The 17034-nt window shown below is 45.0% G+C and overlaps 1 protein-coding gene across 10 annotated transcripts in view; it reads right to left on the bottom strand.

Moving 5' to 3' along the window:
• The window catches only part of CELF2 (CUGBP Elav-like family member 2), a 397972-nt gene that overhangs the window by 55282 nt on the left and 325656 nt on the right, over positions 1-17034 (bottom strand). For all 10 annotated transcript variants that reach the window (XM_034643776.1, XM_034643782.1, XM_034643778.1 and 7 more), the window contains 4 exons: positions 16520-16654; positions 7846-7925; positions 3545-3703; positions 9-72 (listed from right to left, as the gene is read on the bottom strand). In XM_034643776.1, coding sequence (XP_034499667.1) covers positions 9-72; positions 3545-3703; positions 7846-7925; positions 16520-16654 — 438 coding nt within the window. The remainder of the gene's footprint in view (positions 1-8; positions 73-3544; positions 3704-7845; positions 7926-16519; positions 16655-17034) is intronic.

The raw sequence follows: 17034 nt of genomic DNA, 5'->3' as shown, positions 1-17034 counted from the left end.
CAACTTACCAGCCATCTGCTGAATGCCACTGAACGCACCCAGGTTGCTGGAGGAGGTGGCTTGCTGCAGAAGCTGCAAAGGGAGGGAAAAGCGAGCCGTCAGACCCAAGTGGAGACAGGACGTGGCAGCTTCCGAACCTGAGGGGGGCCTGCTTCCTATGCAGGGACTGAAGGTTCCCTCAGTTGGGGCTGTAAATCCATATTAATGTCTAATCTCTATTAAGAAACACAGACACCAGGGAAACTCGGGAACACTGCTGCCTTAAAACAATCAATTTAGTCTTTTTAACAACCAGGTGTTACATCTGTTGGAACCAACGTGGCGTGACTAACGCGGGCTCTCTGTAGCCTAGCGGTTACCACAGCTCAGCTCTGTCAGTCGAGGCCTACCCCTCGGTCTGACAATTCAGTGGCCTTCATCCTCCATGGGAAGCACCTGGATTCACGGACTCTCGGGCCAACAGAGACATCACCACGATAACTACAGACAGACACATACCTGTGCACAGCCACACAGGTACACCTGTGACCACACGACCAAGACAATGGTCACCCGTCTGAAGCTGGTCTTCATTGACAGAGGGGAACATACAATTTGTCAGAATTTAGAAGTACCTGGTGTGATGTTCAATGACACTGTGCATTACAGATATGTTGGCATCTTTTAAAGAAAAGTTAACATCCCTGTGTCTGCATTTTTCCCAGGCGCTTTCAAAAACACATCTCACCCCCGGATAGGCGGGTATCACAAGGGAAAGGCGTGTGTCCTAAAGTGCTCCTTTATTGGTCCAATTGAGCGAATTACAGGTCAACTTAGGAGCTGTGCTGTTAACCTAGACTTATTGATACCAATAAGGGACATCAGTACAGCCATCGTTTGTATGTAGGAGCAAGCAAACAGTTATCTCCTATGCACGAATGTACACAGACACCAAAAAGCAAAATTCACCAAATTTATTATTGAGAAATGTTGTGATACTACGTGCTTAGGAGGAACGAGACCAATTTGTGATTTTAAGAAGAGCTTTCGGAATTTATTGGGGGCACTGCTGAACCACACAGGGAGTCATTCCTCTGGGTAAGGGTAGGGTTTTTTTGAGTTCAATACCAAGCAAAGGACAGGACTCAGAAATGGGCATCTCTCCACGGACTTAAAAGCACCAAGTGGAATGGAGCATCAGAGGCTGATTCAAGCCCGGGCTCCGTTACAATATGATGGGGATCCACAGCGACAGATATCACAGGAGCGGCTGGGACTCTACTCATCCCTCCTGACTCGCAGACATGTGCTGCCGAGCTTTTACACACAGACTCAGACACACACACGAGGAACAGTGCGGAAGAAGGAGAAGTTAGGGATTCACCATTTTCAGAGGGAGAAATCCCTTATTTTGGCTTGATTTCGTGGGTTTCCCATTCTCTTGTGGTTGTAAGCCCTTCCTCCCTTTCTACTAGGTATGTTTAAAAATTAAAAAGTGAAGTCAAATTAAATTAGCTTTGAAGCTGTTTTGAGGAACTAATAATGCCTACTGAGGTACTTGGAAATAGCTGGGGTGTCCTCAAACTGTTACCCAGGATTTTATCTACTGATAACCATTCTCTGGTGGGCCAGAGTAAGACTCTCCCCCTCAACCCACAAGTGGGGAATGCCTTGAAGGACGAGGGCTTTTCCAAAAGAAATGGACTTCCAATGGAGAGGGGCAGAACAAATATGGCTGAGAAAGAACAAAAGCCCACAGTAGAAGCAAACAGAGGTAAGATCATAGAAAAATATGTTTTTATAAATGAGGCCGAGATTCTTTCTCAGTGTATGGAAATAATTTGCCGACGCAGTCAAAGAAACATGTGCCAGAGACCTTCATCCGCCGTGGGGCATGAGGGAAGTGCCAGAAGACTGGGGACAGGCACAGGTGTCTTGGTTTTTAGAAACGATGGAGCAGGAAGCTGGATTCTTAGAAATTATGAAAAGGTGAGCCTGACATCAATCTCTGATACCATTTCTGGTATCCATAAACAGATGGCCTGCGAACAACTGAAAAGCACAGGTTTGGGGAAAACAAATGACTGCTCATTTCTTGTTTCATAAAATTTTAGACTGAGAGACCAAGAAAACGATACGGAAGAGAAAAATATAGATTTTTTTTTTTTTTTTTTTAGCAAGACCTCTGGTGTAATTGCTCACGGTGTCTTTGTGGGTATGACTGCGAAATGGCTATTAGGTGACAGTAAAGTCGGTCAATGCTTTTATTAATGGTTCAGATGAAGACAGGAGAAGCAGGCGCCTCCTTCATTAAGCTAACGTGTATCGAGTAGGTATTAAGCCAGGCCCCACTGGGCACTGGGCTGGAGGGGGTAGGGGAAAGAGAGCAATACGAACCACAGCCCCAGCACACAGGGCAGAACACGCAGAGGGCTGACATCCCACTCGCCCGCCCGCCAGCAGCTCGGTCTCAGTGACGTCGTGTCACCTCTCGGAGCCTCCTTCCTCACCTGTACAGGTGGGCGCTCCTTACCTTTCCAGATCGGAGGGAAGCCTGTCGCACAGAACCAGGCAGGCTCTGTTACAAAGTAAGACTAGCGGGTCCTGCAGCCCCGAGGCGGGACAGTTAAAATGGCAAATGACAGAATCAGGACAGAACACACATACACGGACGCACACAAGTGCACACCCAGAGAGGCTAGGATACCAGGTCCAAACTCGAGATACGAATTTATGTTAGTCAATGTGAAGTCCAGCCTATAGGTGCCAAAGCAGAGGAACGGGGCAGAGGACCACGGGTCAGCAGTGGTTTAAGGAGAAATAAATAAAAACCTGGACCCGTGTTAGCTGCCGTCCGCCTCACGTGTGACACGGTTAGCACAAGGGCCATTCCCAGGCTACGTGAAGGTATTTTAAAGTCCACACCAGGGACCACAGCTCTGTGTGCTGTTTACATCTTACCAGGGAATTGTCTTAAATTCTGGTCACTGTATTTTACTAAAGACACCGACGGAGATGGGGTAGGCACAAGGAATAACAGGAAAATGAATTTAAAACAAGGTAACGTAAGGGGACGGGGTTTATCTGCCCTGAAATAGGTTCTCATTTTTGGGTTTCAAACAGATGAAGAACCGTTTGATTTCGTCAGTGCGGTTCCCCAGGGAAAGGCCAGGACCACCGAATGGAAGGGCCAATGGGGTTTCGCTGGCCGTCCTGGGGTGGAACGCGCAAACCCCTGGGGCCACCCCTGCCGCGGTGTGGCTAGACCACCATCAGGCGTGCTGCGCCCCTTCTCATGCAAGATGTCATGAGGTCTCTGAAACAGCGGTTCAAATTCAGCCTCGTGGGTCTCAGCTCAGCCTGCATCAGGCCGGAATGAAACGAGTCATGTCCTTAGGCTAATCAATTTCACTTGGAAAAATATTCTGCATCAACCCTGATTTCAATAATTTCCTGAGATTCAAAATGCCCCCCCGTGGAATTCTTTCATCAACTTGGGGGGGAGTCGCGAGGCGGTTTCGGGAGTCACAGTGGGGACGGGCGCTGGCCTCGGCTGGGCACTTACCGCTAGGTACTGCGGGGTGAGTCCGCCCAGACCCGTCAGGTTCCCCCAGGTGGCAGTGTTGAGCTGCTGCATCTGCTGGGCCAGCTGCTGCTGGAGGCGCCTTTGCTCTTTGTCCTTCTGAGTGTCCGCGAACTTCACTACGATGGGTGAAGAGCAGCCCTGTGGTCAGACACAGCGGAAAGTGAAGAGGGGGGTTACCGCCTGGCTGAATCCTCTCATGACACTCAGCACTGGATCTAGCTTTCTCAACTAACTCGGAGCACATGGAACCGTCTGGAATGTTTTTTTTCTTTTTTTAAATGGTTTGATATTCCTTCTTCTTCTCTGACCAGTACCATCAAGAGAAATTTCCAGATACTGCCACTGGTTTCTCTGGGGATCTGGTGGTCGGTGAAGCCATTTACTTTCTTGCTCTGATTATTAAACCGTCTCTCCTCCTCTCTTCGTGTGTCTTCCTCCAACCTTTCCACGACCTCCTCAGAGACAAGAGACCTTATCAACATTCTTTAATTAAGCTTCATGGTTCGCTTGTCTGCAAGACAGACTTGTCTGTGTGTCTGCCTGTTTCCACACGTGAGCAGGGGGCAGAGGAGGAGAGACGTTGCAATGGGAAGGAAAACGTCCCTCATTCGTGTATTTATTTTTTCACTCTTTCCAATTCTCAGGGATGCATTTGTGAGCTTTGGAACGCAGGAGCCCTCCCGACCCAGCACTACACGGAGGAAGAAGGGTTTTGGTTTAGGAATGTGGATGAGGGCAGGCGAGATTCAGAAAACACAGGCATGGGCCAACGTAACTGTCCGTGTTTTCAGAGGGGTCTCTCTTCCTTCTCGGACACATCTACTCTACCCACCGTGCCCAGGGCTCCCGCAAACCACCAGTCTTGGAAGCATATTCTAGTGAAAGGAGCTGTATCTGAAATGGCAGGAGGCGTCTACTTGGCTTGTCAATGGATCTCACCATTCTAGGTGCTGCTTTCCAGTGTTCATTCCCTTTAAAAGGCAACGAGTAGGGGCAGTGAGTGAGTGCATGGCCAAGGGTCATAGAAGAGGGCGAATTCATGTCTGAGATGGATAAAATTATTAGGGGAAAATAAGGGCCTGCACCTCCAGCATGAAGACTTCCCTCCCTGAGCCCCTGTGGAACATTCGCCACTCGGTCAACACTCGGCAGAGACACACGCTCCTCCCTCCCCACCCCTCTCCCACTTGCTACGGCTTGCCTACACATCTCATCACCATTAAAACCGTTAAATTTTGCTGAGATAAAAAGAAGTCATTCTACCCAGGTGATTAAAAAAAAAACTTTTATTGAAACTCAGCATGATAATAGACCTCTCTCTCTCCTCTCAGAAATTTTATATTCCTACTTAAATGAGCTCTCTCTCTTTCCCTTCCTTTCGGGTCATTTTTCTTTCTCCTAGAAAACAAACCTGTGTGTGTTTTGTTTCTTATCACCTTCGGTAGTTACTGGGGACGTAGCTGTGAATATGTGAGGGCTAGCGCATCTGTTACGACCCCCACCCCTCCCAAAAAAAGTGAGAAAAATGAGGTGGCTCTTTCAGTGTGAACTTCCAGCGTACAGGTCTTCAGCTCTGGCAGCCACGGCCACAGGACAGAATGTTAAATGTCAGTCAACCGCATGAAAATAATATTTCCACCACTTAAAAAAATCTATACTTCATTTTTCTTCTTCTGCTCCGTATTTCAGCACTTCGTTGCTTTAAAGAGAGCAAAATACTCTGAAACTGGAGATTATACAGCGGGAGGGTTTTGTATGGAAAGAGTTGTTACTGTTGCATCAAATTTGTTCCATAACAAAACATAGCATCTCCTCCTAAGAGTACATTNACAAGGCCCCTCCTACAAGACAGAGAGAGGGAGGGGTTTCCCCAAAAAAAAAAAAAAAAAAAAAAAAAAAAAAAAGGAAGAACAAGAAAAAGATAAAGCAGCAAAAAACTAGGCCCAAAATAACGTGTTTAAACCATAAAAAGGAAAAAATGGGATGGGTGTAGATTGGAGGAAAGTGGAAAAATAGAACGATACAAAAATTAATTATTTTTAAGAACATGTTCTTTTGCAACTTTAACATTCAAATCATTTGAATTCAAATCTCTTAGATAATACATCTTGGTTAAAGATGTGAGCCAGAGTCCTGAAAATAACAAAATTAGTTAAAAAAAAAATCCAGCAAACTTCGGTTGTACAACTATAATGTGACTGGCATACCATGCAATCTTCTAGTTAAATGTCCATATTTTTTAAAGTCAGCAGGAAATTTGAGTGTCTGAGGGCCCCTCTGTCTGAGCATGGATGTCTGGATTTAAAAACAAGTGCACCAAAATCTGATTTTCTTAATAATAGAGATGTTAATACCAAAGGATCAAGGATTTCTTAAGAATGAATATGCCCCATTCTCTACAGCGGATTCTTTTCATTCTGAGCCTATTCTACTTTGGTTCTGGTTCATACCCAGGTCTGCGCTACGTTCCCGAGCTCTCTCTCCCTGTAGGAACACAGGAGAACACAGACCAGCATCCTCTGCGGCTTTACTCAGGGGACCCTGATGGAGGAACTGGGGTTAGAGCTGAAAGAATTTAGGTTAACAAATCATCTAAGGTACAAATCGCTAAATTACAGGAAATAAAAATGATTAAGAATGAAACACATGTATGGAAGATAATAAATACAGGTGAAAACTTTTTTTTTTTTGTTCCCCTAACCATACTTTCATTTTTATCTCCAAACTGAAAGGTAGCTGGGATTCAGACTGATCCCCAATAATGGAGCAGCCGGAGAGAAAGTGGGGGACAAACACAGCATCAACGTGTGACTGCATGTTGTGTAAGACTGGATCCCTAGGTATTTCAAATCCTGCTAATTATCTCCTATCGTGGCCGATTTTCACCTGAGCTTGCCTTCAGGTAGGGGGGTGTGAGTGTCTTAAAAATGCATTGCACTGAAAGGAAAACACAGTGATTATATAAGATATGTTAGGAATATCAAAGTCAAAATGAAGCTCGAAAAAGACAATAGGCTTTGCAATGCTGATATCAAAACTCAGAAAAGTACAGTAAACACTTAATGACAAGGCCATGCACACTCCTTGCCCCCCTTGTCCACCCACCTTCCGCCTCACTGTAAAAAAAAGTTGCCCACAGAACATGACGCGGAATGATCACTTAGCTCCCAGCATGCTTTGGGAGATGCAGCATTGCAAAAAACAAACAAAACAAACAAATAAAAAAAAAAATAAAACCCCCCAAAAAACGGAGGTAAAAAAAGCGCAAACGATCCATAAAGAAATTTTTGCACGTTAAATAAAATTGAAAATATTTTGCTTTTCAGAGGATGAAAACGTAACTTCAGGTAACACCACAGGGCCACCTCCAGAAAAGATCACCCATACACAGATATACAGAGTACAGAACATGCACTCCCAAATGATTCTACCAGACAATCCAGAATAAGTAACAGCATATCACTCTTGGAATGCTTTTGTGCAAAATTCTGAAAGGCCAGACCCAAATCACAGACGAGAAACAGAGCCATCTATATAGGTGTGTGGGGGAAACACCCACATCAGCATATCGATCTTCCCCCAAAGCCACTATCTCTCATTCGGAGACCAAATTTGAGCCTTTATGTTTCTTTTATCGTGCGTTTTTTGGGTAAAAAGACGTATCTAATTTTTCAAGGGATTCTCATACATTAACATTTTCACTGGTTAAACAATGCAGGAGAAGTATTAACTTTCTCCCAACGTGCTTGATGCAAAAACACAATTCTGTTTGACTAAAGAGAGCTTGACCCCACGTTTAAGGGGAAAAAAAAAAAAAAAAAGAAAGAGAAAAAGAAAAAGGGAAAAAAAAAAAAAAAGAACCCCGTGACTGGCACAGGGCAGGCTGCAATTTGGAGCGAGGGCTGTTAAGGTTGACTCCATACCAACCCCGGACCAGGAACGGACTGGATCCTTTAGAGGTCGAGAATGAGTCTTGGTTTAAACTGCATCATGATGCTACGTTACAGGGCCTGAGGCCATTGCAGTAAAAGGCTCAAAAAATAATGTATAGCATGTGGAAGGTTTTACTAAATGCATTTCAAGTCATTAGGGGAAAAATTCAGAGTGAGAGAGAGAGAGAAAGCGAGAGTGAGAGAGCGAGAGGATGAATATGAATGAATGGAAGAGATGGTCAAAGTGTCCATCTGTGATTGTCATGTGAACACTGCACGGAGAGAGCTGCTTTCCCATTCCCCATCATTTGCACAAAGAAAACAAAGAAAGGGCAGATGATACAGTACCTCCATGGTCTGAGACTGATGCATGGCTTTGATTGCATTCTGTGCCATTGCCCTTGTAGAAAATGTGACAAACGCACAGCCTGTGGGAAACAAGGGGACAGGGAGCAGGAAAGACAAAAAACAACAAGACAAAAGGGTTGGACGCTTGTTAAACCAACACAGTCTACGAGAACTGCCACAGGACGCCACTGTTCTCAGTAGTACATAAAAATCAACAACTTCTCTCTTGGTTTTATCTTAGTTTGCTTTTTACTCACAGTGCTGACTTGCTAATCTGACCGAAGCAGAAAGATTTATTTATTGACTAGTTTATTTTTTTTTAAATGGAGACAAGGGGAAAGTAGTTGGGCACTTTTTTCTTTTCTTTTTCTTTTTTTTTAGCCACGGGGGGGTTTGAAATGAGAAAGATCTACTTTGCATTTTCTAAAATAAAAAGTTACTGTTTCACATTTTTCTCCTTGGCTGATCATCTTTACTTAGGGCATCCACACATTCAGGCTTTGGGTTTCAAATTCTAGCGTTGATTTTTAAGCATCAAATAATAAAATCCTCACACCAAGGGCAAATTAACAAATAAATTCCAGAGGCTCGAAATGTCAGCAAATAAATACATCTAATCTCTTCTGGGTAGTTAAAACATATATACGTATCCGTATACATTGGTGCGACTCAAATGCAGAGAAACAGACCCCATCCTGCAGGAACTGCTTAGTAATTATTAATTACGAACAAAAACCCATGCTCTGTTACTCTGAGAATAGTCAATAGTGCATATTAAGGCGAAACTTTAAAATCTGCGTTGGATTTCTTAGTTGTAGAAACCCTTTATGACTTTTCCAAGTTGTGGTTTCGGATATGCATCAGAGATCTGACCTAAAGTCTAACATACACGAGACAACGTACAGTTCTCTGAATGTCTCCTGTGAGACCCACTCAACTTTCCATGGCTCTTTATTTCTCGTGCCGTACAATACCCAGAATCCACACTGCTCCAGCTCCTGGTGGCAGGTGCCGGCCACCGCGTGGGTCACCGCTCCAACGACATGGCTCATCGCCCCTCTCACTAATAAAAACACTGCCTTCTGAAATTTACATTTTATTCGTTGTGTACCCTTGGGCTTCTTAGAGAAAAAGACTGTGAAATTAATGCAGATTCAGGCTGCTTTTATAATAATACCGCAGCACACTAAAAGCTTAGCTAAAGCAATGCAGACTTATTTCACTTATGATCTCTAATGACTTTAAAAGTGCATTGATTTTCAGCTTCTCTAGCTCGGCACAGTATGAACTTAGGTATCAGAGAATAATTTAGTGTTCCACTCAATTTCTTCAAAACATTATTATTATTACTACTTAAAAGATTTCCAAATGAAGCAGATCTAAACACTGGGAGGTGGAAGCCGGTTGTCCTCTCAGAGTGAATGCGTGAAAGTGGGATTCTGGCATCCACAATGCAAGATTATTGCCCCTGTGGCCAGTAAGCCAAATAGAATGTTCCACAACCAAAAAACAAAAAAACAAACAAACAAAAAATATCCCCCAGCAGGTTGTTTGGTTTATGTAAATCAATTTGTGAACCATAAAATATATTTTCTTCTTTTGCTCCGCATGTGTACCTGGTGAGATTATCAAGTCAATACTGTATTAGCACCTTTTAATCAAACAGCAATAAGAGAAAGCAACACCTGCCCATTATCCCCAAAGCACAAAAACATCCAGTCATGAAAATAAGTCAATGCATTTTTTTTTTTTTTTGCATCATGCTGTAATTTTTAATACAACAAAATTCTCAGTACATGGGAGAGTCATCTCTCATTGACCTCCCGGTTAAGCTGGCCTTAGGTCTAGCTTGCTATGAATGCCGAGCTGTTTCATATACTTCTCTGACATTATAGCAGCTAGTGAAGCTTCATTTAAACACACTGTCTGCACCTCCACTGGCTGTAGCTTCTGTCATCAGGGAAAGCGATCTGGAGCCTTCTCTGAGGCATCTAGAAGACGTGTGTAACAGTGTGAGACAGACAACAGGATGTCTACTGGCTTCCATACTGCGACTCAGCTCTACAATTCGAGAGCCCCAAAGTTACCATCCGTCTCAGAAGGATACCCCTTCAAAAACATTGTGATTATCACCGACATTATTAACAGAGGAGATAACACTAAGATTTTTCGTCTTCCGTTTCTTGAGACCACAATGGAATTATTTGCTTTGCAAATAATCTAATGGAGATATACTTGACATCACGAGAAGCCTGGCCTAAGTCTGCTTTTAATAGTCAAGAAGATTGGTTTCATTCACTTTATTTGCTCTTATTATCCAGGAACGTGTGCCAAACTGACAGTTTCCAATGGAGTTTAAGAATGCATAAAAAAAAAAAACCATGTAAAATGTCAACAGAAATCAATAAGGCACAGTTTATGCATTTACCACAATTTCAGAACAAGCAGAACTTTTTAAGTAACTTAGTGAGAAAGATACAGCAATTAGCAGGTCTCAGAAGTATTAGCGATAGAACAATAAAATTCCATCTCTATAAACTTGAACCATTGCTCTTTCCTCTCTGAAACCTGCAATTAAAAGCTCGACTGATGCTTCTAATTATACAACCCTTACTGCATCCAAAAAAAAAAAAATGATCTGACAAATCTGATGACTCCTTTAACCTTTGGACTCTACTGGCTGTGGTGCAGTAAGAGAGAACCTGTCTCCTCAGGGGCTCTGTCAAGTTCGGGACTATGCGCTGTGTTCAATTACTTAAGAGGGAAAATTACTGTCGTTTGTAGAGTGAGCGTGCATGTTGGAAATTTCCTTCTCTCTGCCATTCTGGAGGAAGTTCTGCAACTTCAGAACCAAATGTTTCATGGCTTGGTAGCTTGTTAACCTTTGTAATTTCTGCTCTGGTCCTACGGCTAGATTCTAATTTTCTTTTCCATGCCACTGAAAACATGGTGGTGGCTTTACGATTAGGCCTCAAATCTGTGGCTTTTCACTAATATAGGGTCACATAAGCTTCTTTCACCAAGACTGGCTGCCAGCTTCTACAAGACAAGGAACTGACTTCCCATTCGACAAAAATAACTTAGGTCAACTCGCCCCTTCCAGTAAAAATGAGCTTCTGGGTGCAGTGGAGTCCCTTGGGTCTTAATGGGATAACTGCTCTGATCTTGCGGAGTCAGCCCTCTACTATTCTAGAACATCTCAAGGTCAGCCTTCCCCTGTTCTATATCAGTGTATGCACTGTCTCAGAAGTCAGTTCTCTGACTACTGACTAAAACGCAGGAGAAACTAGAAAGGGGAAAAAAGATTACATGTACCAAGATAATGAAGCTTTTTTTGTGTGTTTCGTTTTTTTTGGATTAGGTAAGATAGCCTGGATATTATTGTCTTAAAGCCTCTCCAAATACATAATAGCTGAAAAAAATAAGGAAAAATTCCGTCCTTAACTGTGGCCAACCTGTAATTTACCTTACAATTATTTATTGTCTCTACTTTCAGAATGTCAGAGATTGCTCACAGAAATGAAAGGAACCGAACACTCCTCCCAGTTCGGTGAGGTTGCCTTCTTGCTGCTAAAACAGATAAAATGATTGACTGGGGAGAGGTTTCTCCAAGTAATTTCCTCCTACGGACAGGATCTAAGGAAAGCACGTGGCCCTGTCACAGAGAAGATTCTGGAACACATCTATTACACTTGTCATCTCAACTGAAAAGCTATATTCACTCAGGTGTTCTACCTTTTCTCTCAGCTGCAAGAGAATTTTGAGAACTAGATGAATTCTTGGTCTGCACCAAAAAGAGAGGGGGGGGAGGGAGGGAGGGAAGGAAGGAAGGAAGGAAGGAAGGAAGGAAGGAAGGAAGGAAAGTAGGAAGGCAGGCACTTTTAAAAGCACATACAATGCCAGGGCCTCTTGCTTTTCTGCCTCTGCTTTGAAAGAGAAGCAGTAGCCTGCTGTATTTCAACTGAGGGAAGCATAATTTAAAATAACTTGTGCGGCATGAAGGAGCTTTTGGCTATGGTAGACTTGTTTATAAATTCCGGTTTGGCCAAAGAAAGTTTTTAATGCAGCCAATTTTCCTCGCTGTATCTTTTTAGCAGGGGCAGAGTTTATTAAACATATGCTATCAGTGTAACACGAGAGCATCCAAACAATTACTCGAATGCACCGTCCCCAGTGTTGGGCTGGTTTATTTAGAACTGGCGTGGAGAGACAGATTGTCTATTCCACCCGAGGCTGAGTGCACAGGACTTACTAGTTTGCAAAAATCTCACCCCTGAGAGAAGGTTCCGAGACCGGACTCAGAATGAGATGACAAAATACAGGTAATAATCCAGGGGTATTTGGTAAGAGTTTCCACGTATGTTTAGCTACTAGGTGGGCACGCCTAAGAGGTTGTGATCGAGTCTGCTCTGTGTACATGTTTTAAAAGTCAAAAGCCCTGTCCTAATATTCTGATCAGATATAACGGAAACAAATGAGGATTTAATGGCTAAATCCGGGCTATGCTTGCCAACATCCCTGAAAATATTGCCAATTTCATTTGTCAAGGGTTTTGGCAGGAGAATGTTGGAACACCATAAACACAGCTGGAATATTCTTAAACAAGCAGAAAGTTACCTTACATGGCAATGAAGATCTGACTACACTTTATGGGAAAGAAAAATGAGATGAACTCTTTCACTGTCTCTGAGTTACAGACAATCGTTGCCATGGTGCAGAAAACCCGGCAGATTGTACCCAAACAGTCCATTCTGACTGTGGGATTATGGGTACGTGAGAACATGTGTATTTTAGGAAATCAACAGGCTAAGGGGACACTGACAAATGAATGCACTGGCTGAGAAGACGCCAGCTTTGACTTTGAAAGCAAACAGCTCATTTGACTTCCCATGATGGACTCATGGTATCTTGCTTCCTTTCTCGAAGAATGCGTTCAGAAGGTCTGGGAGGCTGACCTGCTATTGCAGAAGGATGTGAGTATTATGAAAGGGCCTGAAAGCATCTCAAACCAGGTTTTCCAAATTAGAAAAGATGGCAGAATTGGTTACTGCCCCCGGAGGGGAACGGGCATGTTTAGATGCGGATATGTTGCCTAGAGACAGTCAAACTACAGATACTTGCTCAGTGCTGGTTTCAACGTGCTTGGTAGATGCTGGGTGCTGTCCATGTACAGCCGGGACAATTCCTGGGGGGCGGGGTGGGGTCTGATCCTGAACATGGCACAAATCTGGGTGCTGCTGAGTCCTGATGGGACTTTACCAAGTCTTTCTTGCCCATAAGGAGATGATGATTTTTGTTTTAAAGACAGTGATTCTAATGCAAAGTCCAGAGCTGTGGATCCTGGCAGCCCACTACTCTGAATCGGTGGGGGACCCTGATCCGACAAGCCTGGAGAAACCGCGGCTTCATACCCTGCAGGGAGGAAGTGAAGCTACGGAGGTGGCAGAGAAAACATGACAGGANCTGCAGGGAGGAAGTGAAGCTACGGAGGTAGCAGACAAAACATGACAGGAGACAGGACAGCTGTGGGGGAGCCAACGCCCCAACTGTCTCTTTTGTCTTCATTCTTGTCGCGGAACTGGGCAAAAGCGAAGCTAGAAAAGTGAACCACTTTTCTGTGAACCACTTTTCTGTACCTCTCCCTCATGAGCAAATGGTCTGAGTTAAAAACTNCCTGTGGGGGAGCCAACGCCCCAACTGTCTCTTTTGTCTTCATTCTTGTCGCGGAACTGGGCAAAAGCGAAGCCAGAAAAGTGAACCACTTTTCTGTACCTCTCCCTCATGAGCAAATGGTCTGAGTTAAAAACTTTTTTTACTGACTAGTTTATACTCAGTTTAACGTACTTAGAAGGTGCTTTTCAGAGCAGCCAACCTTTCCTTTCACTTAATTTTTATTTATTTATTTATTTATGTCTGTCTGTCTGTCTGTCTTAAACAGCCGAGCCAGCAACAGGCACGGAGACCAGAAATGCTGAGCACCCTTTATCTGCAGAGCCGCTAATGGGAGACACTTATTAATATTTGATTGAAAACTGCAATTCTTTAATGAAAGCAAAATAGTAGCACGAGAGAGAATTGTTCTTTTAACAAATACACTGATTCAGGAGCCGTCCCCTGTACCCAGGAGTCCCTGGGTCTCACTAATTGAAAAACCTACCACTGTCTGGCTTTATATTTCAGGACAAATGGTTATAAATGAGCATTTTCTTTTTTGCCATAGGGAATTCTCATCAGTTCACCAGAAATTACTTTTCTGTTAAGAAGGAAAAAAAAAAAGGCAGGGAGGAGTATTCTACTCTTCATACGGAGCCAGCATCTGCTTAAAATATGGATGAGAACGCTCCCATAACTTGTCTCCGAACTCGGCTGCTCCTGGTGTCCAGGGCCGGCTCATCAACCACGGGGCAGGTCCAGTTAGCCAAGGTCTCTTGTCAAGTACTGCGTCCTGCTCTTTCCTGCCAAAGCTGGGGCTGCTTTAAAGTCGTATCTGCGGAAATAACTCACGTAGGCTCAAGGAGCTCTAGACACCGCGGGCACCAAGGCTATTCGTTCCTGTCTCGGCCGGGCAGACGGAGACAGTGCACGGTGGACCCGGGCCGGCAGAGTGAGAGCAGCAGCCGAGGTCTCTCCGAAGCCGGGCAGGGGGTAAGCTTAGACAGAAACTCTCCCGCGTGCCCCGGGAGGCGAGCGGGCCAGCTAAGGTCACCGTGCCATTTACAAAGGGGGAAATGAGGACGAGGAACTGACCGCGGTGGTGGTTCATGTCAGAAGTTCTGGGACTGGATCTCGGGCTCACTGACCTCTGGGCCACTATAAATTTCACTATGATTAATTTAAGGGGCTTCCTTTCTGTTCTTTCTCCACGCTGTATGCCTTGGCGAATGGGAAACCGCTAAGACGGAAGTGACTGAGAATAAGAAGGGGGAGAGAAGGGTGGTTCAGATTGCCACACTGGCAGCGGGACAGGGACCGCAAAAACAGGATCATGTGTTTTCTCCATGTTTTCTTCTTCTTCGTCTAGCCACACTGCCTTTTCCCACGGGGTTCTACCCCGGGGTGGGTATCTAGCATGACTGTCAGCAGAGTCCTATGATCCCACATGACTGGAAGCTCTCGGGGAGTACGTGTGCCGGGTACGGCACGGAGGGGGCCGGGACGGAGCTCCCAGCATCCTCGTGTACCCCTGAGGCTGTGTGGTCACAGGCCTGGGGGGCTGCTGTGGCTGCCGCCGTGACAGCGTGGGGTAAGCTATGGCTCAGCCCCAGGCACTGGGTCTGTGGGTTAGGGTCACGCCCATACTGATCTCGGGCGGCACGCGTTCACGGTGAGGCAGAATGACAACCGTCGCAACTACTGGGGAACGCTTCCGCTGTCATTCCCATGCCTCCTTCCTTTTAAAAACCACCTTCAGAAGAAAACATGGGCCCCACAAGCCTGAAGCTGTCCACCTCCTTGTACTGTTCCCCTCGACTTCCTCCGTGTGGGGCTCTGGAGGTGGGTGTAGGCGGGAAACTTTTGTTCTCTGTGCCTTCGATTCTAGCAGCTGACATCACGAAGTTTCGTGTCTCAAAGTCAAAAGAACAAATGTTCCTCCTTGCATGGTGCTGCGTTTAGTTAAAATGAGGGAGATGGGTGAAAATTAGAGCTTTGGGACCTAAGGCTCGACTTTTCCTTTCAGCATGTGGTTTGAGAAGGCAGTGCTGTTCCAGAACCAGAGACGGGGAAAGAAAAGAAATTTCTAATTAGCCCCATGGAAACTGGATCAGTAAGTACATTAATAGAATGAGATCCTCTCTGTGTTGCAAACATATGGATTTCTTAGAAGAAGTGAAAAATGTGTTTTCTATATACACTCTGACTCCAGCCTCCTGGGATGTCTTGGGAAACACAGTCTGATGGGGGGCGAAGGCTCAGTGACAGCGCGTATCAGTGGTTTAGGGAAGGATCTCTGTGGCGCTGTCCAAGGAGAGGCAAACATGGAACGAGAGCAGTTATTTTCAGCTACCTTGGATAGCTGCTTGCAAAAATACTGGTTTTCGTCAGCGCTCGAAGCCATGGTCTCTGCTTCTGTCACGGTGACAAAGAGGAGCCTACAATCTTCTGGACCGAGTCATCTCTCTGCCATTTAATGGACTTCCTGCGCTCAGGTCTCCAGGAGTTTAATCTTTAAAATAAAACCCTCATAGCCCAGGACAGGCCCAGTTTCTCTGCGTTCCTACCTGCTCTGCGCTACGTGGGAACACTGACGTTTTTCCTTGGTTTCTATTGCTGTCAAGAGGCCCATCCCCTTCACACTTCCCTTGGGCAGAGGTAGGAAGCCAGAGACTAAGATGAAAACAACCCATATTCTCTTTCCTTCTCCACCTCTCTCCCTCACCCCCAAAACGTACTTCAGTTTGAGAGAGAAAGGGGTGTATAACAACAGGGTAGCCTGTCGGCTTCCCTGCTGGCCGGGAGGGCCTGAGCTAATAAGCTGGCTTCAAGACCTTCTCGACCTGAGAAATACAAGGCGATCACTGCTGCTACGGTGAAAAGTTCACGGTGGATAACTTGATCACATGGGACACATTACAGGGTAACCTCTTGCTGCATGCGGTGGCTACGTCTACCTTGATTGTGACACAGAGTTCCAATTAGCACTTAAGGGAAGAGACTTTATAGACGGCACACTCACCTCGACTCAGCCCGTCGGGTCCCCGGAGAATCCGGCATTCTTCTATCTGGCCAAATGGAGAAAACATCACCCTGATATCATTCTCATTACATTTCTTCGAAACCATTCCTATGAACAATTTTCGGTCTTCAACAGCTAGGAGATAAAAATAATGAATGAGCAAAGGCCAGTTTTAACCCTTTTCTTGTAATCAGTGCTTCATGACCACATCAAGCCAGGGGCCCACAGTCATGTGAGAGGAAGCAGCGCCCGAGGCCAGCTCTTCCGAATTCCAGGCCTCATTCCTCCTCCCCACCCCCCCCATCCCTGCCTCTGCTCTCCCCCAGCCCCTCCCAGACACTGCCTTCCCTGTGAGCTCATTCTTACCCATAGACACACCTTCAGGGGACACAAAATGCTACGACGTCCTCCCCTCCCACCGTGTAAAGTCGCATGCAGTTGCTAAATGCCACCGTGACATAGAGATATTTTGGAATATGCCTTTGAATTTTTTTGTAGGTGTTAACTTGAATGAC

Source organism: Ailuropoda melanoleuca, chromosome 15 (genome assembly GCF_002007445.2).
Source record: "Ailuropoda melanoleuca isolate Jingjing chromosome 15, ASM200744v2, whole genome shotgun sequence".
NCBI classification, from domain to species: Eukaryota; Metazoa; Chordata; class Mammalia; order Carnivora; family Ursidae; genus Ailuropoda; species Ailuropoda melanoleuca.
The sequence above is the reverse complement of the archived record's forward strand: the minus strand, read 5'-3'. Positions and strand labels throughout refer to the sequence as shown.